The sequence below is a fragment of the Curcuma longa genome, chromosome 19 (genome assembly GCF_044706935.1).
Source record: "Curcuma longa cultivar G26 ecotype Majalengka, Jawa Barat chromosome 19, ITB_CL_G26_1.1, whole genome shotgun sequence".
In the NCBI taxonomy this organism is placed as follows: domain Eukaryota; kingdom Viridiplantae; phylum Streptophyta; class Magnoliopsida; order Zingiberales; family Zingiberaceae; genus Curcuma; species Curcuma longa.
This window is the reverse complement of record NC_133879.1, coordinates 3174012-3197540: the sequence shown is the minus strand read 5'-3', so window position 1 is coordinate 3197540 and position 23529 is coordinate 3174012. Positions and strand designations below refer to the sequence as shown.

At 38.5% G+C, this 23529-nt stretch overlaps 1 protein-coding gene across 1 annotated transcript; it reads right to left on the bottom strand.

Annotated features, from left to right (window-relative positions):
* Positions 1 to 826: 826 nt before the first annotated feature.
* LOC141812751 (uncharacterized) lies at positions 827 to 10465 on the bottom strand. Its single transcript, XM_074700747.1, has 2 exons — positions 10250 to 10465; positions 827 to 2339 (listed from the first exon to the last, which is right to left on the bottom strand). Exons 1-2 carry the CDS (start codon positions 10463 to 10465, stop codon positions 894 to 896), a joined length of 1662 nt encoding a protein of 553 aa, XP_074556848.1. The 3' UTR covers positions 827 to 893.
* Positions 10466 to 23529: the final 13064 nt, after the last annotated feature.

Below are 23529 nucleotides of genomic sequence, written 5' to 3'. Positions count from 1 at the left end.
CGATGTGCGAGAATTATACCCCGGAGCATAACATCCACACCATATGGACTCGAATAAAAGAAAATAAATCATGAACAAGGATCGAGTAACATCGAAATATATAGCTAAAATTAAAATACCAAAAATGGAATAGACGACGGACTTGAGGAATAGCCATCGTCTATAAGCCGTCCACAAAATTCGAACATCAATGGGTAGTGTGAAGATCTATTAGAATCCCTAATCCTATGGGGACCATGTCCTATATATATGAACCCAATCTATATTAGCCCATCAAAGAGAACGGTGTGGGTTAATCGGTTCTACATATGTAAACTCCACATTCAATAACTCAAACTGTCATAACAAATATTAGTTAAATCACTTAATGAGTTTGGTTTTGTTATTGTCATATATCCGTATATCACCAATAGCATGCAACCCACCAATTAGAGGTAAGATGCACAGGTTGTTCCTATGTAACTAGGGTTACATTTGACTTTTAGGTTTGGGCTAATTCCTTATTCTTATTTAACATTTTCTTAAGATGGTGTATTTGGATTTGAACCATAATGAACCATTTAGATTTGGCTAAATTAAGATTGATTGACGTTGGATTGGTCAAAATTATAAATTTGACTTGATCAAAATCCGGAGTTTACTTTGGCTGATTTAGATTTCTTAATTAGATCAAATGGGACAAATTCAATAGTAAACAATCAATTACCTGATTCTATAGAATGAATTCATATTATTCCATAATGTAATCATGTAAATATGTAGAAAGTATTTCCAGTTAAGATAGCAAAAGCATAATCATTGATCTTATCAACCAATGCAACTGGAATTCTGTTCTAATGATCCATTATAACCTGGTACTGCAGAAGGACTATATTGCAAATAAATGTTCCTTTTCATGCTTCATCAGTGATCACATCTTGTTGATAATTTTGAAGATTATTGTCATTATTATCATCTTGATATCTCTCTGGATCTTCCTGCTTCTGTTCTCCTTGAATAACTTCCTTTTCTTCTCCCCCATGTTCAGCTTCAGTAGAATCTCCTTCCAGTTCCTGAATTTCACCACCAGTTTCAGGATCTTGTGAAGTTCCATTGGAATAGTTCTCTGTGACGTCTAAGTTTATCCTACTTGAAACTTCAATGCCATCTTCCTTAGTGTTTTCTTTGGTTTCCGAAGTTTTTGAAGCCTCATTCTCGTGAAATGTTTCATCACTAGGATGAATTGTTTGATCTTTACGAGCATCATTGCTGCTTCCAGCATCTGTACTCGAATCTTCTCCTAACTGAACAGATACTTTGGGTTGATCACTAGCTGCACCTTCCACTGTTCCAGTGTCGTCAGTTTCAATTTTTGGTACTGCAGGATTTTCTACCTCTTGGGAAATTGTGTTGTGCTCTGAATCATGATTTAGTTTGATATCTCTTTGACGGGTTCCTACTCTTCTACTTTTAGTCCTTCTACTGCGTCGACGTTTACTTATGGGTTGCTCAATGGTAGAATCCACACCATTTTTACTTGTACTAGGTTGACTGATGAACTGAGAATTCTCAATATCTTTTGAATCTCCATGTCGCTCTGTTGCCTCAATTTCTCCCAAAATTGTTTCTGCACTGTCAGGTTTGCTATCGCCATTTGGAGTGGTAATCCCATTGTCCTTTGGTGTCTCTGGTTGTTCTTCGGCATCCTTTGGGTTTGCTTGACTTGTTTCACTACCTTCAGAAACTTCAATCTTTTCTGGCCTAACTTGTGAATCTTCTGTCACACTTTGGCTACCATCAGTTCCACTTTTGTCGAAGCCTTCATCCTCAATGTTGGTTTCAAGCTTCATCCATGTTTCATTTCCAAAGTTCACTTCATGACTAATTGATGGATCATTTGCATTGGTACCTTGTGTTTCATCTCCCATAGCATTAGTTTCACTAGCGTTTGCACTTGTTAACGATGTATCTTGCAGATCCTCATTTTCCTTAGTGTTGTCAAGCGCCGTGACATTCTTGATGGTGTTGCTATCTTCTGCCAGGATGTTCTCATTCTGGTGTGCTTCCAAAAGCTGATGTTTCAGTTCTTCAATTTCAGCATTCTTTTGATTCAAAAGATCAGGTAGTTGTCGTATTGCATCCACTGATCCTTCAGCTTTCGCTGTTATTAGATTGATCTGGGTTTCCTTCTCCTGAAGAGATAGTTGCAGCTCATTTTGCATCCTTTCCAGATGATCAACTGTTGCTTGTTTCTCCATGAGCTTATTGTAAAGCTCTTTTTTCTGGTGACTCAAAGAAATTGTCTTGTCTCTTAGGCGTTGCAGTCTGGTTCGCAATTCTTTGGCCTTGATTCTTTCTTTCTGTGCATAAATGGAGAATTAATGTCTTTATGTGAACTAGTAAATTATGATGTCAAAGCGAGCTAGTAACTTATTGATCGCTTGATTGTACCCCAACTTAATGATGCTTAAGTGTGGTTAGCTTGCATCAGATTACACAATTAGAGGCAACAGGGAGAGTACCAAGAGAACGAAGTTATAACAATTAAATCTTTATTTCATTAAATGGAATCGACTATATGGATCCTCCTACGCTATTGAATTTGATTCCTTACCATATTCCCTCATCTATATTTACATAAATATTCTCTCATCTATATTTAAATAAATTTTATCTGATTTTATCGTTATTAATTAAGATTTTTCATGGATCTCTTTCTTCCTTGATTAATATGTGTATTTGTTTTAGTTTCATATTTTTTAATTTGAATATTTATTGATCGTTTAAGTGCATATCCACACTATCTCAAATGCATCTCTTGAAAATTTTTTCTCAATAAATGCAATGCTGACTTTCTTTTTAATATTATCATGTCTTATTTTGTGCATCCTCATATGTCCGCTTATCTACTTTAATATCTTCATTTCTACAACTTTCATTTTCTACTTATATACTCGCTTTATAACTCAATATTTAATTCTATATAAAATAACAAATCTAATCGTCATTTTGTAAAATTTCCTTTTGAATTTTAGAGACACTTGTTGGTGTAAGAAGCACCAGATAATTGAATTGATATTTTGATTATGACAAAGGATTCAAGTTAAACATATGGTGTGTACTAATGAGCTGAAATGAATGTGCAGGTAGCATAGGACAGTCCTAGTTAAAGCTAGACACGGAAGTTTTAATCTGGAGGATAGGGTAAGGAAGTCCTAGTCGGGAGAACTAGGCAGGAAAATGTAGCAGATTAAAGCACCAGGCAAGAAGACTAGACGGGTCATGGATCAGACATCTAGCAGAGCGATGGGTCAGCGAAGACCAAACATCGAAGGATAGTCCTAGGGACTAAAGATCGGACGCTGAGAAAAAGTCCAACTAGGTTTGGAGGACCGGATGGTTGGCAAAGGTAAACTCTCCTAAGAGAAGTAGGTGAAGGCGCGTTCCCTGGAAGAGAACAGTAGATGTCGATCTGATTTAGGATTTCACTAAAAACTTAAAAGTTAAGACCAAACAGTTGGTAAACTATCAAATTTCCTGTTATATCTATTTTGCACTAATTCTTTGATGCAGGAAATGAGGGACTGAAATTTTGGTTTCCGAGCGCCTTTATTGGATCTGGGCAACCGGACTATCCAAGCGCCTAGAAGGCATCTAAGCATCCGGATGTCAGCCGATCGAGCCAGCGAGGTGAATGAGGTGGTGAGCCAAGAATAATCGAGACACCTCAGTTTCCAAGCGCCTAGAGATGGATAAGGCACAGTGGAGTCAAACCTGATCTGGCAACCTCCATGTCTGCATTCCAAGAGCCCGGAGATGTCAAGTCAGTGTCAAGAGCGGATCGATGGAATGACTTGGAGGCACCAAATTACCTTGTAAAAGTAGCTGCGAGAGGAAACCCTAGAGCACCAATTAACACTACCTCAATGTCCATTCTGTGCACAACCGAAGCACCCAAGACGCCATCGTAACGTCGGAAAGTTACATAGACAACTTCACATACTTCCTACTCATATAGTCGGTAAAATTTAATTTAGTTTTCGCTTAATTTCTGTACTCAAATTATTAGGACGGTAAAAGTTTACCGATCCTACTTTCTTGTATAAAAGGTGAAACTCTTTCTCGAAAGAGAAAGATTTTTATAGTGGATTTGTCATCATAAATAGTCAAGGACTATGGGTCTTGGAGTAGTAGTCAGTGATTGTGAATCAAGTAAAATAAACTTGTCCATTTTTATGTATTCTGCTATGCATTTACTTCTCTATTTTACGAAGTTTTTCGAATTTGTGAAAAGCGACAAATGCACTATTCACCCCTCCCCCCTCTCTAGCACTTTTTCGATCTTACAATTGGCATCAGAGGAGAAGCATCAGAGAAGCGCTCAAAATTAGTACAACCACTAATCGAGCAAGTTTTTTCGTCACTTTACTTTTTTTAATTTTTTCCGCATTACTAATCCAAGACCAAGTCTTAGAATATTTTTGTCGCTTATCTTTTGTGTGCAAGAACTTTTTCTATGGCCCATAAAGAAGGCTACAACACTGTCAAACCTCCCCTATTCTCTAGCGAATACTTCATGTACTGGAAGGGAAGAATGGAGTACCACTTGAAGACTCAAGTGTAGATATGGATCATGATCCAGACCGACTTTATCCTCCCGACCGATGCAGATGGAATCCTACAACCATGCTAGAAGTGGGACAATGTCACTAAATATAAAATCGAGATCGACACCAAAGCTACGCAAACCTTTCAATGCGGCCTCATCAAGGAAACTAAACACCTTATAGGCATCAATGGTTGATGCTTATAAGGTTTCTAGGAACCTTTCTAAAATTAAATTAGATGAATTATTTGCTGAATTCGAACTCCATGAAACAGACTAATGCCAATTCAACCGAGAGAGATATTACACTTCTTGCGGGTCATACAAAGAAGAAGGAGCTAAAAGTAAAGCACCAACCTGAGCTTGAATCTAAAAATAAATCAGACTCGAAAAGCAACGATGAAGTCGTCATCAAACTAGTCAATCTAATTCAGAAAATGTTCAAGAAAAAAAGGGCTTCTGAAAGTCGAACATAAGGAAGGTGATCCAGAACAAGCAAGTTGGATCAAGCCGAAATGCAATCAACAAGGCTGAAGTCACGTGCTATGGCTGCAACGAGAAAGGACACTTCAAGGTGGAGTACTATAAACAAAAGAAAGAAAAGAAATTGAAGAAGAAGGCGTTGAAGGCGACGTGGGACGAGTCTTCTTCAGAAGACTTAGAGGAAAAAGAAAACACAAGCTTCTTGGCATTATCGACACGAAAGGAACTAGCCAAAACCGAATCAGAACTCGACATCGAATCCCAAGCTGAGTCCGAGTCAAGCCACGAATCTGTATCCGATTTAGAAGGTCCTAACCCCAATGTAAGCAATAATTTAGTAGAAAAATTATATTATATAATCTATTGTCTATCGCGTAAACTTGCTAAGTCTACAGTCCAGGATAAGTCTCTCCAAAAGGAGATCACACTCCTTAAGGAAAAGACTAACCTGAGCTCTTCAACTGAAAATGTTCAGAGTGGAACTTTTACTCAAGTCCAACAACTTGAGAAAGAAAATTCTACTCTGAAAATTCAAGTTGAGGATCTACAAAGATCACTAGAAAGGTTCACTTCGGGTTCTAAGTATCTCGACATAATGCTTGAGACTTAAAGGATCGTGTACAACTGATCTGGACTTGAACACAAATTAAGATAAAGATCTTACTTGTCTTTGGTTAATCAAAGCCAAAAACCACGAGTCCAAGCATGGGTTCCCAAGTCTAGCTTGATCAATTAAGTTGGACTAAAATAATACTAGGTCCCCAAAGATAAGATTTATTATCTAATCAGATCTAACAAGGGTCATGATCCAGGGGATCCAAAATAAAAACCATTTTAGCTAGATAAACTTGTTTGTTTTTTATTTTTTTTTATTTCTTGAACTTAGATTGAACCTAGGCTAAGACCTGATTGATACTTGCCCAACTTAGTACCAGGGCGGGGCGAGATGATAGTACGTTAGGAAAACTCGATTTAGGTAGTCAAGTAGGGTAAGGAGTACCTTACTTGATCTACTTAGCTAAGTGGAACTAATCGAAGCTACCTCACCAAATCCTAGACTAGTTAGACTAAAATTTTTCACTAGATTAAGTATGTAATTTTTCGAATAACTTTGTCTTAGAAAGTAGTCATTGCTCCAATAACTAAGAAGACTCTGTGTCTCGTCACGGCCTAGAAGCTAAAATTTGAAAAGCATGCTTAATTGATCGATGACTAAACTTAAATCTAACTCAAGGTCAATCAAGTCATAGAATATCATATTTCAAATTAATTGAAGAATAAAATTGACAATCATCTCACACAATCCATAGGATTAATTGATTGATAATTTAGAAATGGATAAGATGAAGTAGAAACCTAACTTTAAAATTAATTAATCTATCACCCCTAATCTAACTTAAATTAATCTATCAACCCTAATCTTAACTTAAATTAATTAAATTAATCAATCAACCCTAATTTAACTTAAATTAATTAAATTAATCAATCAACCCTAATTTAACCCTAACTCAAACTTAAATTAACCAAATTAATCAAAATCAGTCAAACCTAAAACAAACCAAACCTGTAATTAAAGCCCAGCCTATCAGAATTCGGGTACCCGGATACAAATTCAGGTGACCCAAATTAAGGCACAGGGAAGTCCTAGTTGAGGCTGGGTAAGGAAGTCCTAATTTGGAGGACTGGGTAAGAAAATCCTAGTCAGGAGAACTGGGTAGGAAGACTTGGCAGATTAAAGCACCAAGCAGGAAGTCTAGGCGGGTTATAGATCAGACGTCAAGTAGAACGATGGGTCAGCGAGGACTAAACATCAAAGGAAAGTCCTGGGGACCGATGATTGAATGCTGAGCAAAAGTCCAACCAGGTCTGGAGGAATGGATGCTTGGCAGAGGTAAACTCTCTTGATCAGAGTAAATGAGAACGCATCCCCTGAAAGGGAACAATAGGCGTTGGTCTAACCTATGATAACCTAAAAGTAAAGACCAGACAGTTGGTAAACTGTCAAAATTCCTATTATATCTAATTTGGACTAACTCTGTGATACAAGAATTGAGGAACCCAAACTTCATATTTTGGGTGGCCCAATTGGATGCGAGTGACCAAACTGTCCAGGCTCCTAGAAGGGATTCAAGTGTTCCAGATGTTAGCCGATTTGATTAGCGAGGTAGATGAGGTGGCGAGTTAAGAGTGGTCAAAACACCTCAACTTTCAGGCATCCAGAGATAAATAAGGTGCAGTAGAGTCAAACCTGATCTGATAAATTCTTTGTCAGCACTTCAGGCGTCCGGAAGGAATACAGGTGCCCGAAGATGCCAAATCAGCATCGAGAGCGAATCAACGAGACATGGAGGCGTGCGGATTACCTTATAAAAGCAGTTGCGAGGAAAAACCTTAGAACACCAACTAATGCTACCTCGACGCCCATTCTATGCGCAATTGAAGCACCCAAGACGCCGTTGTAACGCTGAAAAGCTACATCTACAACTTCACATACTTCCTACTCATATTGTCAGTAAAATTTAATTTGGTTTTCGCCTAATTTCTATACTCTAATTATTAGAATGGTAAATGTTTATCGATCCTCCTTTCTTGTGTAAAAAGTGAAACTCTTTTTCGAAAGATAAAGAGTTTTTTAATGGATTGTTGATTGTAAACGGTCAAGGACCGTGGGTTTTAGAGTAGCAGCTAGTGGATGTGAATCAAGTAAAATAAACTTGTCCATTTTGTGTCTTCTGCTATGCATTTACTTACTCTGTTTTACGAAGTTTTTCGAATTCGTGAAAAAATGACAAACACGCTATTTATCCCTCCCTCCTCTAGCGCTCACTTTCCATCCTACAACACCTTATGATTACAAAACTGAGCCCTCTCATTAATTTTAATCATCCGTCTAAGCCATCTCTATCCACTTGGAGCATGCACAAATAAAAAAAAAAGACACAAGATACAAATTTTGCAAAGTTATTCATTTCTGAGATCTTCTTCTATGGGATTCTTGAAGTGGAGGAAAGAATACCTTTGTTAAATTACAAATGTATGAATAAAGTTTTTCTTTTCTCTTTTACTATTTTTTATCTTCTAATATAAATTACAATGTGAGATTTTTTTATTTTTTTATTTTCTATCATCTAATTTGACTTACTTTACAAATTTAGGTAAGCTTACAAGGCATTGTTGGATTGATGCCGGTACATGATTCCTCTTAAAGTTTACCATTTGATTTATTCATATAAAAAATGTTAGAAATTGATTCTTGTAATCAATTAGTTGAATAGAAACATGGATGGGCTATTTTGTGAGTAAACTATTATAAATCAATTTATTTTGCAAATGAGGAAATAGCATCCAATACTATTTTAACGATGAAGGGTTATTCCGAATGCACAAGCTCTAGCTCAAGCATACTAGTTGGGAATGAAATCCAAAAAGTTGTTGGGAACAAATTAATGATCATAAAAAAAATAGATTACAAATATTGACCAAATAACTAGTTTGACTTGACAACTAATTAGATAAAAATTAGGAATTAAATTTAATCTCAATTAAATAAAAAATTACTAACTAAAATAATTTAGTTATTAATATCCTAAAACAGAGACAACTTCCCTAAAAGCAAAACCCTCAAGTCGAAAAAAATGCCCTCTCTCACAATGGGTCGTGAGATCGATCGTGTGAGATCGTTGGGTGGTAAATTCTACCTTTTGTTACAACAAAGGAAACAGAATCCTCAAAAAGACATAACAACAAGCACAGGCTACATCAATATCAAATCTTATAATGTGTGTATGGGCGTCAACCAACATGTGTTGTGCTTCCTTAAAGTACTCTAAATTTAGAATAGTTCTATTTTGAGTCAAAAATATCCAACCCTTGCCTCAACCTTAATAACATTTTATCCAAAAGGATAAGCCTACCTAAAAGGGTGTGTTGACACCCAAATATTGACTTAACAACTAATGATATTAAGTCGATGACCAACTATATTATATTAAGTCAGTGACAACAATATTCATATATGCCTGTCTACTATACCTTGAAGGAGTATGATGACTATAACAAGTTGTAACCCATGTCTTCATACCAACACCCCACCAATTCGGACTATCAAATTATGAGTGAGGTTACTGATCAAATTTGAACTAGTTAGATCAATTTTGATAGATCTCATCTAGCAAAAAAATTGATTTGTTTTATTGCTAATATAAATATTTGTGTTTATGATGTTTGAAAATTCTATGTACACTTGGAATCTAGAGAAGAAATTTTCTATTTAATCCAACTAAGAGAGTAATTTTGATTTTATCCAGTGTCATTAGAGCATTTTAATCCCAACAAGTTGTAAGAATGTTATCGTCTGAACAGTGGCATCTAAAAGGAAGGACAAAAGCTTTACTTTGCTGCCAATTAACAATTATCACACTTCTATTTGGTGATTCTATGTTATGTGTGGGTAAAAGAAATCTATTTAACAAGGAGACAAATAAAAAAAATTAAAACATATTTTAGCATTTGCTTATCATAAGTTATTGTCACGTCGATCAACAATAATAATTAAATTTTTATCCTATTAAATAAGATGATTATATAAATCATTCTATATTATTAGATCTCTATTATATTTTTTATATTTAAATAAATTTTATTTTATTATTATTAAATAATTTTATTTTATAATTTAGATATCTAATATTTCGAATCCACTAATCTTAGAGGTGATAAATCCAAATCTATAAAAATTATCCATCGATCATTAGGATAAATCAAGAAGCGCAAATGATACATTGCTTCACAATCATATTCTAAAATTGTCTTTCTACTAGAGAAAATTAATTCGCAGTACACTATAATTAGAAATCGATTTATAAATACTTAATTAATTATGAAAACATCCTACTATTGCACCATAACCACGGAAGCTACTAAATAAATCTTTTTTATCTTCGTCTCCTATCTCCACTTCCTCTGCAGAAGAACATATATAGAAAGAAATCCTACTAGATAGAATAATCTAAAAGTCCGATCTCAGTCAAAATGAAAATTTGCGTTATGATTGCGAAGCATGTGAATTATTCCGAGGAAGTTGTGGTGCTTATCGTAGAGAAAGAAGAGCATAAGTGATTGACTCTGTCACTTTCAACTGGAACATTTTTTTCGAACAACTGGTGGGCGTCAGTCAGTTACCTGCAAGAGGAACTGGAAGGCGAGCAGCTCGCGTTCGCGGTCCCGGACGAGGAGGCCGAGCACGCGCCTCTCTCTGAGCTTATGCAGGACGACGGTGCTCAACGCGGCGCCGAGCACGAGGAACAGCAGAAGCAGCCAGCACGGCCTCGCCCTGCCACCGCCAGCGCCAGCCATCTTGGTGTTGCCGAGGGACCTGGAGGAGGAGCGCAGACCCATTGGAGCTCCCTTGCAATTTGGTATATAGAGGCAAGGATGGTGGTGGTGGCGGCTTCACCTGGACGTTGCCGTTGCTTCCATGCGGTGCATTCATAAGGAAAGTGAGGTTTGCTTGGAGTTGAAAAAGGAGAGGGTTGAAAGATGCAGCTTCGGGGAGCTCATTCCGGGATTCCTCTGCTGCGCTGTCATGCGATGGCTGGCTAGCTGAGCTGTGCGGTGCTGTGCTGTTTCAATTTAGCACCTTCAATACATTTCATTCTTACTTCAACGTGTATTATATTAGATACCGTGTAACATGTTCAATTTAATTCAACTCAATTAAAATTAATATATTTTTTAATTAAAATTATTTAAATTTGATTAAAATCAATTTAGGAACATAATTGTCATAATAATTTTAAATTAATTTTGATCAAATTAAACAGTTGTACTAACTATCCAATAGTTATTATAACAATTTTATCCAATAACTATTATAATAATATAAATTAATTTTAATTAAATTTAAATAGTTTTAATTAATTTAATAAAAAAACTTTGATATAATAAGATTTTATATATAGTAATTTTGATTTAATTTGAACAACTTTACTATATTTCATAGTAGCTTTTTTTAATAGTCCTTAGGGCATAACTAAGTTGGTTATGACGGAGCAGATTTGTAGAAAAGGACAAGGGTTTGAATCTCGATGAAGTTAAGATAATACTCTTGATCCGGCTCGTTACCACACAGCCAAAGGGATAAGGACAACGACCAATTCCCCAAACTTGGCCCCCCTAAAAACCTGCATATTAATGCACTAGACCGTTAGATGAAGATCGGCAAATCTGAACCATTGATATTCGAAAACCTGCAAAGATTATCCTTACCATGTTAACAACCAATTACATGCGCTGATCTCCACAAATAACGCTCCGCCTGATATTATATATACCCTGCAGGTATGAAGAAAAAAAGAGGGCTCGCTCTCTCTCTCTTTATTTCTCTCTCAATTTTATACACGCATATATTTCTTCTATCTCGGTTCTAACTTGAGCGTCGGAGTGGCTTGCCGGGGTCCTCCGGCGCCATTCTAACCCTCCTTTTTCTTAGTGATTTTCAGGTCCCCGCCATTGGCGATTCTTTCCGAGGAGCACAGTTCTGATCCGGAGTATAAATCATCCACGGCGAATTGGCCGGAATAACTCTCCTCCGTCATGGTTAACTATAGTTTTTTTAAATTTATTCCCTTATATATGGTCGTGGAGCCGACCGTGTGGGGCCGTTGGGACGATGAATTTCATCTTTTATTACAAAATATTAATTTTTTAAATATGTTGTAGTTACGTTATAGTTGCTATTTTATAAGGGTTTTTTTGGATGAGAAACATGTTAGAGTGTACTTTGACTTTTTTTTTTTTAAGAAGCACTCTGTAGGATTGAAAAGAACGTTAAAGGGGAAGGGAGAGAGAGTGAATAACATACTTTGCTTTTTCATTTATTTTAAAAATTCATTTTTAAAAGCTGTAGAGTACAAAGCAGAAAATAATAATTAAAACAAAAGTAAGGATACATTTATTTTTACTTGATGCATAGCCTCTAGCTACTACTCTAAAACTTGCAGTCCTTGACTACTTTCGATGGGTAATCCACTAAATGACAATTTCTCATAACGAGAAAGAGTCTCGTCTTTCACAATAAGAAGGATGGTAACAAGTTTACCGTTCCTAGAAAATTAAGTACAAAAGATGGATTTAAAAAATAAGTTACTTGTTACTGACTATAGGTGAGATCTTGAGCATGATGTCGATGTAACATTTTGGTAATTCAGCAGCATCTCACGAGTGTAGAGCATGTGAACAAGGGTTGTAGAATTGTAGTAAGTGATGTTCTGAAGGCTTTGTCTGCTGCTGCTTATATTGAGTAATCTAGGCGCCCAGATTGCCTTCTAGGTGCCCCCACATGGGCTCTCCGATTTGATGTAACCGCTGACTTAGCATCTTCGAGCGCTTGGAACGCTGGCATGGCAATTGTCAGATCATCCTTGAATCTATCACGTCTTATCCTTCTCCGGACGCCTAGAAGTTGAAATGTCCTGGCCAATCAGAACTTGTCACCTCATTCACCTCACTAGCTTGAATATTTGATATCTAGGAGCTCAGAACTAATATGGGCCCCTGGATTGTCCAGGTGCCCAGTTCCAATAGGGGCACTGGAAGTTGGATTTCCTCCAACCTCATTTTCTTCTACAACTCTTTTATTTAAAGGTGGAATTTGCCACCCCAGCGGCCCCACACGGTCGGTCCCACGACCATCTGTGAGGAGGTAAATCGAGAAGCTGCAGTTGGCCACGATGGAGGAGGGTATTGTCTCGGCTTCGTCGAGATTCGAACCCTTGCCCTCTTCTGCAACTCTGTTCCGTCGTAACCAACTCAACTATGCTCTGGGGGCAACCAACCTTATTTTCCTACATTAAAGAGTTAGTATAATACAAACATACTATAAGAAATTATGTTTCGACAATTTTACAATTGTTTGGTCTTAACTTTTGGGATTCCAGTGAAACCCTAGGTCAGATCGACACCTACTGTTCCCTTTAAGAGAACACGTCTTCACCTACTACTCTAAGGAGAGTTACCTTTTGCTAAACATCTGGTCCTCCAGACCTATTTAGACTTTCTGCTCAACATCTGATCCTCTGACCCTCAGGACTTTCTTTTGATGTCCGATCCTCGCTGACCCATCGATTTGGTAGACGTTCAATCTATTGACCCACCTAGACTTGCCACCTGGTGTCCTTGATCTGCTAAGACTTCTTGCCCAGTCTTACTGACCAAGACTTCTTGCCTAGCCTCCAACTAGGGCTTGCCTTGCCTAACCTCTAAATAAGACTTTCCTTTTCTACCTGCATACTTAGATTAGCTCGTTAGTACACAACACACTCTTAACTTGAACCCTTTACCATAGTCAAAATATAGGTTCAATTATTTTAGGCTCTAGAAAGGCATTGTTGGTGCATGGTATAGGGGGAGTAGGGCTTTAGTGGGAGTATGTCCCTCAAATGACAACTTTCATAGTATCTATTCCAACCGGATGAGGTTCTTGTTAGGATATTTACCCTGACTCTTGTTCATTTCTGCTTCCCTTATGGAGATATTGCCTTTTTGGTGTATGTCAAAAAAGGGGGAGAAATGAGTTTGGTTGAAGTTAAAACTTACATGTTCTTATGCTTTTATTATCCATGCTTATACTCTTATGCTTCATACTTCATGATTATGTTTTTTGCTGAAATTATATCTTATCATGTTAAAAACCTAACTTAAATAAGTTTTTACCAAACATCAAAAAGGGGGAGATTGTTGGTGTAGTCTTGCCCCAAGTATCATTTGATTTTAATGTTTGACTAAATGAATTTAAGTTAGACAATGTTGGTAATCTAACATGTGTGATTTGAGTAAACAAAAAAAATCCAAGTTTGAAGTCTTAGCAAATTGTGAAGTCTCGAAGGTACAGTCTCTTGGCAAATGGTGAAGTCTTAGAGGTGCGACCTCATGGCAAAAGGAAGACTTGGCATGACGAAGCTGATGGAAACATCTCAAGCAAGTGCAAGGATGAGGAGCCGTGGGCTTGAAAGCATCCAAAGAGGGCACGAGACTTGTGGAAGATATTTGAAGGCGTGAGTCTAGGCTAAGAGATGAAGAAGGAAGCTGAAAGGTGAGTTTCAACTTCATCAGTCGACTGGGATGATATCAGTTGACTGGTGTCCTGATCCAAAAATACACAGAAAGTTTGGTCGAGTAAATGGCAGAGACCAGTCGTGACAGTCGACTAGGTAAGTCTCAGTCGACTGGTATTCGAACGTTGGGGCTGACATCTGAAGAAATAACGCAATCAATAGTAGCCGTTGGAGCCCACCAGTCGACTGTTATCGCAAAAATATAAAAAGACAGATTCAAGATTGGAGACGCAAGTATTTACACTTTTTATTTTCGCAAGATTCCAAAGCTCTATCAATCTCTCATACTCTTCCTCCAAACTTCTCTATATATCTGTAAGAGGAAGAGATCAAGTGTAAATGTTTCTCCACCTTCAAAGTTGCTTTGAGAATGAGAAAATTCATAGTGGAAAGTTATGGTGGTATGTGTGGATCCTTGGATTAGTCACCTCGAGGAGGTGGATACCAAATAAATCAAGGGATTGATATTGCTTAATCTTAATTTTGTGTTTGTATTGTACTTCCGCGAACAATATTGTAGGCAAGAGCAAAATTAGCTATTCACCCCCTCTAGCAAACGCAACGGTCCCAACAATTATTGGTGCAGTTTTGTCCTAAGTATCATTTGGTTTTAATGTTTGACTAAATGAGTTTAAGTTAGGCAATGTTGGTAATCTAACATGTGTGATTTGAGTAAACAGGAAAGTCTAGGTTTGAAGTCTTGACAAATGGTGAAGTCCCGAAGGTGCGGCCTCTTGGCTAATGGTGAAGTCCCGGAGGTGCGGCCTCTTGGCAAATGGTGAAGTCCTGGAGGTGCAGCCTCTTAGGAAAAGGAAGACTTAGCATGACGAAACTGATGGAAACATCTCAAGCAAGTGCAAGGATGAGGAGTCGTGGGATTGAAAGCATCCAAAGAGGGCACGAGGCTTGTGGAAGATGTTTGAAGGCGTGAGTCTAGGCTAAGGGATAAAGAAGGAACTGAAAGGTGAGTTTCAGCTTCATCAGTTGACTGGATGATATCAGTCGACTGGTGTCCTGATCCAAATACACAGAAAGATCAGTCGAGTGAAAAAGTAGAGATCAGTCGACTAATCAGTCGACTGGGTAAGTTCCAATCGACTGGTATTCAAACGTTGGGGCTGACAGCTGGAGAAATAATGCAATCTACAATAGTTGTTGGAGCCACCATCAGGTCCTAACTGTCATCGCTAAAATATAAAAAGATAGATTCAAGATTGGAGACGCAAGTGTTTACACTTTTCATCTTTGCAAGATCTTAAGCTCTGTCAATCTCTCAAACTCTTCCTCCAAACTTCTCTATACATTTGTAAAAGGAAGAGATCAAGTGTTAAGGTTTCTCCACCTTTAAAGTTGTTTTGAGAAGGAGGAAGTTCATAGTGAAAAGTTTTGATGGTGTGTGTGGATCCTTGGATTAGTCACCTCGAGGAGGTGGATATCAAGTAAATTAAGGGGTTAGCATTGCTCTTATTATTCTTTATCTTATTTTTGTTTTTGTCTTGTGCTTCCGCTAACAATTTGTAGGCAAGATCGAAAAGTATATATTTTTCCCCTTCTAGCAAACGCAACGGTCCCAACACTAACTTCCCCCTCAATCCGAATCTCTTCACCCCTTTCGTGGATGATACACATAAGAACACATGGTCGCTCACGGAAAACTCTAGAGGTATCCATCTCTGATCTGCATAACTCTTTTGTCGATCCTAAGCCTCTGACATATGTCGTCTGATAACGCATACAAACTCGGCATCCTGCTAAATACCCTGCGGACCCAACAGCTGTCTCTCACCAATCTCCTCCCACAACATCGAAGATCGATAAGGTCTACCATACAAAGCCTCATACGGAGCCATCTGAATAGTAGAATGATAGCTGTTGTTATACGCGAACTCAACTAGATGCAAGTGATCCTCCCAACTGTCACTGAAATCCATAACACAAGCCCTCAGTAAATCTTCCAGAGTCTGAATAGTACGCTCCGACTAACCGCCTCCCTGTGGATGAAATGTTGTACTAAAACAAAGCTCTGTACCTAGTGTTTGTTGCAAATTCTACCAGAACCGTGAGGTAAAACGTGGATCTCTATCTAAAATAATACTTACAGGAACTCCATGTAATCTAACAATCTCTCTGTCATACAAACCCGCCAACCAATCCAGCGAATCCGTCCGACGTATCGGAAGAAAGTGAGAGGATTTGATTAACCAATCAACGATTACCCAAATCGCATCATATCCCCTCCGGGTCCTGGGTAGGCCTGTAATGAAATCCATCGTGATATGTTCCCACTTCCATACAGGTACCGGTATCTCTTGAAGTAACCTGATTGGTCTCTGGTGTTAAGCCTTCACCTGCTGACATACTAAACACCTCGCAACAAAATTTGCAATATCTCTCTTCATGTCGTTCCACCAATATGATCGTTTAAGATCCCGATACATACGAGTACCACCTGAATGTATTACAAACCTAGAATGGTGTGCCTCCTGCAACAACTCCTCCTTAATCGGATGCTGGTCTGGAACACAGAGTCTTCCTCAGAATCAAAGTATCCTATCATTGTCGCAAGAAAACCCCAACTACTGTCTGGAGTCCACTCTATTGTAGATGAACTGAATATGCTAGTCACTAGCCTGTGCCACCTTGATCTTCTCTACTATAGGTGACTGCGCCATCATAGATATCAACACTCCCCGCTGAGTCTGGTCAAGCTCCACCAAGCCCAACTCAGAAAACTGTCAGACTAGATCAGTAATTGTCACCCACTGACTAGCCAGAATCCCATAAAACTTCCTAGTACAATCATAGTCCTTCAGATACTCCATCCAACGTCTCTGTCTGAGGTCAACTCCTTCTGAGTGAGCAAATACTTTAAACTCTTATGATCGATGAAAATTTTGAATGTAACCCCGTACATATAGTGTCACCAAATCTTCAGTGCGAAGATAATAGCTGCAAGCTCTAAATCATGCACAGGATAATTCCTCTCATGGTCCTTCAACTGACGAGAAACATGGGCAACTACCTGATCATGCTGCATCAACACTGCACCTAATCCTTGGAACGATGCATCAGTGTAAAGTGTGAATCCGTCTTTACCAGAAAGAATCACTAATATCGGGGCACTCACTAACCGCTGCTTAAGCTCTTGAAAACTAGCCTCGCAAGCCTCTAACCAGGCGATCTTCGTCCCCTTTTTGGTCAGACGAGTGAGCGGTGTAGCAATACGAGAGAAACCCTCTACAAATGTCCTGTAATATTCGGCTAAACCCAAAAAACTATGCACTTCCTAAATAGACTTTGGCTGCCTCCAACTAGTAACTGTTTCAATCTTCTAAGGGTCTATAGAAATGCCTTTGCTAGACACCATATGTCCGAGAAATCCCACAGAAGATAACCAAAATGCATATTTGTTGAACTTCACATATAGCTGCTCACGACGTAATGTCTCCAATACAATACGAAGATGTTGCTCATGCTCCTCCTCTGATCGAGAGTATATCAAAATGTCATCAATAAAGACTATAACAAACCGGTCCAAGAAAATTGGATTCATCAAGTCCATAAATGCGGCTAGAGCATTGGTGAGTCCGAATGACATCACCAAGAATTCATAGTGTCCATAGCGAGTACAGAAAGTTGTCTTCTGTACATCCTCATCCCGTACTCTCAGTTGATGATACCCAGATCTTAAGTCAATCTTTGAGTACACGCAAGAGTCCTTCAACTGATCAAACAAGTCATCAATACGTGGTAAAGGGTATTTATTTTTTATTGTAACCGCATTCAACTGACGGTAATTGATGCACAGCCTCATATATCCGTCTTTCTTTCTCACAAATAGGACTGGGGCTCCCCATGGTGATGCACTAGGACGAATGAAATCCAGTCCAAAAGCTCCTACAGTTGGATTTTAAGTTCTTTCAACACCTCGGTGCTATACAATACTGAGCCTTAGACACTGATACTGTGCCTGAAATCACCTTGATAGTAAACTCTACTTGTCGAGGAGGTGGCAAGCCAGAAAGCTCGTCTAGAAAGACATCTTGATACTCGCGGATGATTCGAACATTGGAAATACTAGAAACACTGTCTTTCTCTGTTTGCTTCAGGAACAATAAATAACCTCTGCAACCTCCGTCTAACATTTTCTGTGCTTGTATTGTTGAAATAATGGATATTCCATCACTCTTGGTACCCACAAATTCCTATGTAGGTTGATCCGGAGGTCGGAAGGTAACCACTATAGCTCTACAATCCACTGTAGCATAATAAGTGGCTAACCAGTCCATACCAAGAATAATATCAAACTCCACCATATTCAATACCTGAAGATCTATTGTGAGGATATGACCGTCGAAATCTAACGGATATCCCTTGATCTATTGGTTGGTAGTTACTATTTCACCTAGAGGTAAGGATATTGCTAGATTACATGATCTAACCATAAGGACTCTCCCAATTTTTCTCAAGAATATTTAGACATAAATGAATGAGAACTACCAATATCAATCAAGGTATCAACGTATATAGAATAAACTAAAACCATACCCCGAATGACCAATCCATTGGCCCACTGCGCTTTTGCTCGAGTAATAGCATAAACACGACCAATCTCTGCACTGGACGGTTGTGTAGCTGAATGGGATGCAGACTGCCTTTGTTCTTGCTAAGGTTGACTCTGGGGCTCTGGTGACGACTGATGAATGTACTGAGATGGCATACTATAGGAGAATGGTACTGCTGGTAACTACTACTGCACTGTGGTCGTCGAATAACAGATCTCTGGTTGTGGGGCTGTTGGTAACATTGCATATTCTTTTACTTATATCTAATACAGCTATCCTGGAGGCGGCAAAGTTTCTGCTGATGGGGTGCTCTATGCCTCGGTGGTACCCTCTACTATCACGGTTGTGTAGATCATCCTCCTAAAGTGGTAGTGTCAGTGAACTCCAGCTGAGCTCTCAGAGTGCAATCCATTATCATATGACCAAGTTGCTTACAATAATAGCAGATAGTCTAATCTAAGGGACAATCAACTACCGGATGACTACCGGATCCACACTGAAAATACTTTTTCTCCATAACATCCTTCCCCTGATTCCGCTGGGATCCACTCGAAGATCCTGCAGATGGTCGTTTACCCTTCTACCGTCTCATAAAACCCCAAGAACTTGATCCTTGAGCGTGCCTCTTCTGATCAGTCTTTTGTACACCCAGATTCTTTGACTTCTCTGTGTCTTTTTCCCGAGCTACTTGTTGTTGAGTAATCTCAATAAGCAAAGCCCGTTCCAACATCTCTCTATAAGAACTAACGAAAAAACAGACATTCTGACTCGGATATAGACAACCAATCATTGGGTGAACTGAAACATCCGATCACTATCCTAAGCTACTAAATGCAGGCAGAACCCGTAAGTTATGAGAACTTCGTGTTATACTCCATGACCGAACGATCACCCTGCTTACAATTCAGAAACTCCTGGCACCGCGCCAAACAGAAGGCCATTGAAAAATACTGTGACTCGAAAGCCTCTCTGAATAATCGTCATGATATATCCTGCTCATCGAAAATCATCCTCTGTGTCTTCCACTACGTGACAGCTTGGTCACGGAGGTGGTAGATAGCTAATTCAGTTTTCTCTGTTTCAGTACATGTGATATAATTGAAGGTATTAGTTAGACTTTCCAACCAAGAACATGCCACCCATGGGTTAGGTCCCCCATGAAATAGGGTAAATCGATCGTTTACCAACTTTACCAGCAATAGTATCCGGCTCTTATCCACAGTCCTACTAGCAGTAGCTGGTACCAGGTCTATCAATAGTATCTCCTGAGCTTGAGAACCCTATCCCAGAACTGGAGGATTACGGGTCTGCTCCCGACTATCCATAACATCCTTAGAACTCTCCGTCTCTACAAACCTAGCAGGTCATCTCCGTGGTCGACCACGTGCTCGATTTTGTACAGAGGCCATGATATCACTTGGTAACATAACTACTATTAATTTCTGGAATTGAATTAGATATATAAGGTAACTTACAACTGCTTGGAGAGATCATGCCGCTGTCCATCCCATCTCACAGTCTGGATCAAGTAAATCGAAAATACGACAAAAATTCCAAAGAAACAATATGGACTTTGCAACTTAGGACTCAACTTAGTATGTTCTGATACCAAAATAATTGGTATCAGATAAACTAAAAATGCAATGACAAATCCACAAGAAACCCTAAACCCTAAGCTCTGATACCAAAATAATTGTCATGTCCTAGGAGATAGCCATCCAAAAAATTTCGGCAGCATCTCCCCTAGAACAATTCAACTTTCCCTAATACATAGTGATATAACAGGCACACACGACCGATTACTAGTACAATACAAATGTATAAGCTGCTAACTACCAGTTAAAGGCCCACACTGCCACAAACCATACACCCAACACATGCAACTAATATAACAACCATAACAATAAATGCACATACTACTACGCAACAATGAAAATCACAAAACACTTCAATAGTGATCAGAACAAGCAAATGATAAAACTTCACAAGTCTACAATAACAAAAATTTCACAGCAGAAATTAACAAGATTCATGCCACACGAATACGAACATAGATCTAAACCACAATCCAACGCAGTCCAAAACCATATGAAGTAACACAACAAGTAGTCCACGTCATATAAGGAAAACAATGAATATAATCCAGAAATAACCACATAAAGAAACGACTCCTTCACCTGCTGTGAGAAAGGGCAGTCTAGCAGAATTTCAAGCTTCAAACAACGTTCTTATTTGCTACCTGGGGAGAAAGAAAGGAAACCTATATATATATATATATATATATATATATATAATATAAAAACAACAGGATATCATACGGTACATAATGAACAAGGTCAATATACTATATACAACAACAGGTATCATGTAATATGAACACAATCTTATAACAACAAGTGCAACAACCACAATCATATAACAACAAGTGCAACAACCATAAATACGAAAAATAACTACCAACAAATGCATGCACATATGATATGCATGGTCACTGTCTGCACTCGCCACCCCCAGACACCCATCTAGTGTAGTGAACTGGGGCGCACGACAGGATAACTACACACGCTCCAATAACAAACTATTACTAATCAAGTGGGGAGTGGACAGAATATCCCAAGAGGGCTATCTAGCCAGTCCTGGTTACAGTCAACATAGTGCATCAATGCTCTCACCCTTGTACCACTACAACATAAGGTCAGGTGAGTGCCAACAACAACAACAATTATCCACACCTACTTCTATCATGCATATGTCATGATGCTCAATTCAACAAGTGAGGCCTACATCTAATCAGGCATAATCAAAATCAACTGGAACAAGTCATCACTCACAGATCAATAATAAAGTGTGACTGTATGGAAGCAATCAAAAGATCATATCAAGATCAATCAACAAGGTATTAAGCAATGAAGGTAACAAGGATAACAACAAGGAAAATAACAATGGCAAATAATCATGCACTACTAATAGAAACTTGTGTTGACCAAGCACAGGAGTACCCACCTAGTATGATGAATATCGATTCAAGAATCCCCCTAGAAAAATACTCCTCGTATGTAATAGGATCAACAATCAAGGTCTTGCAATTATAATAACAACATCCACTAAATTCCAGAATATATTTTAAATTCTACAACAAATCAAGCCCTAACTGAAACAAGGATTAATCTTAACCGGATCAAACCAAATCAAATCTGTCAATAGGTCCAACCAACTTGATCAACCAGATCTAGATCCAACTCATGTTAACTAGTTAATTTCACTCCAATTGATCACCTAAATCAATTAACTTCAACCTAACCCACAACAATTCAATTCATACTTAACCACAACCATTAGATTAACCAAATATCAGTTAATCCACATGCAACCAATAACTAACCAAACCCAATGATCACAAAGCATGCCAAAATCCACATACTCCATAACACTCAGCTCCTCAATGGATCAGTCCAGATTTGTTGCCAAACAAGGACTAACTGAAATCAAGAATTCTTACATCAGATCGAACTCAAATATTCAGATCAACCAACCAGAAGAATTATAGCCAAACAAATCCATCAAACAATCCTAATTAAATCCACAAACCACAACAAATCAGCGATGAACACTGATCAGTCCAACAACCCCAAACCATTCCAACAGAAACAAAATAGCGCAGTAATCTCTAATCGACAATTCCAATAGTAGCAAGAATTCAACATTCAAACCCCAAAGCCGATCAAGGTAGTAAACCTAACCAGATTCAAGAACGTTTACCTCAGATCAGAAGCCCTAGATCAGCCTCGATGCTTCACGATCAAGCTTCGATCAGTTTAACCCAAATCTGTACAGAACCAAGAATCTCAAATTCAACATCCAACTCAATCGAACAGGATCTACCCTTAGACCATTTTCTCACTGGCGAAGGAGGTGGTGGCCAAATCGTGAAGAAGGAAATCGATGTTGCGGCGTTGGTTTTCTTCACGTGGGCGGGCAGAGAAACAACCGGTGACGGTGAGCAGAGAAGATGAACAGGAGCACACGAGAGATGGGAGAGCAGCGAGCCTAGGGTTAGGTTTGCGATCTAGACAACACCCCCTTTATCCCATCTCCTCCCCCGATCTCCGCCGACGGAATCGCGTGGATAAGGAAGAATTGCAGGTGTGTAGGTTTGAGGAGCTATTGTGCTATGTGCAGGCAGAGATGAATCGGTAATGCGTAGCTGAACCGGAAGAGAAATAGGAGAAGTGCTGAATCGGCTTAAAATTAGGATTTACTGTAGCAGTTGAACAGATTACTATAACAAACCGGGTCTGTTTTTGGTTCGCTTGGTTCACTAGCCAAACGAACTCCGATTTGATCCAAATCAATTTTACTCATTTCATCTTCACAAGATGAAACTTCTCAGTGCATCCAGTTTGACAAAATCTCTTCCATCATGAATCAAATCAAGTTGGTTCAATTTGGTTCAAAATTGAATCCTTTGGTTCATTAACCAAATGACCTCTAATTTGAACGAAATCAATTTCGTTCTTTTCATCCTCGCAAGACAAGTTCCATTCTTCTCACTAACAAAATATTTTCCCGTGTCTTACAAAATTCTTTTATCAAGACATTATTTTTAAAATTATTTTGTTGAAGACTCATTATATCTACAAATTTTTCATATGCAACACGCACTAAGATTAGTGTGGCAAAGAAAATAACATGTGTACATTGATAATAGTGTGACTTTGAACAAGACTGGAGTCCCCTACTCTTATTTAGTTATTGTTAGGCCTAATCACATCTAGAATAAGTG

Bases quoted from the DNA above. Each gene is read 5' to 3' on its own strand.
- LOC141812751 (XM_074700747.1), bottom strand. From the start codon at position 10,465: ATGGGTCTGCGCTCCTCCTCCAGGTCCCTCGGCAACACCAAGATGGCT. The intron at 2,340-10,249 runs GTAACTGACTGA...ATTTATGCACAG, and splicing joins CCTTCCAGTTCCTCTTGCAG to AAAGAAAGAATCAAGGCCAA.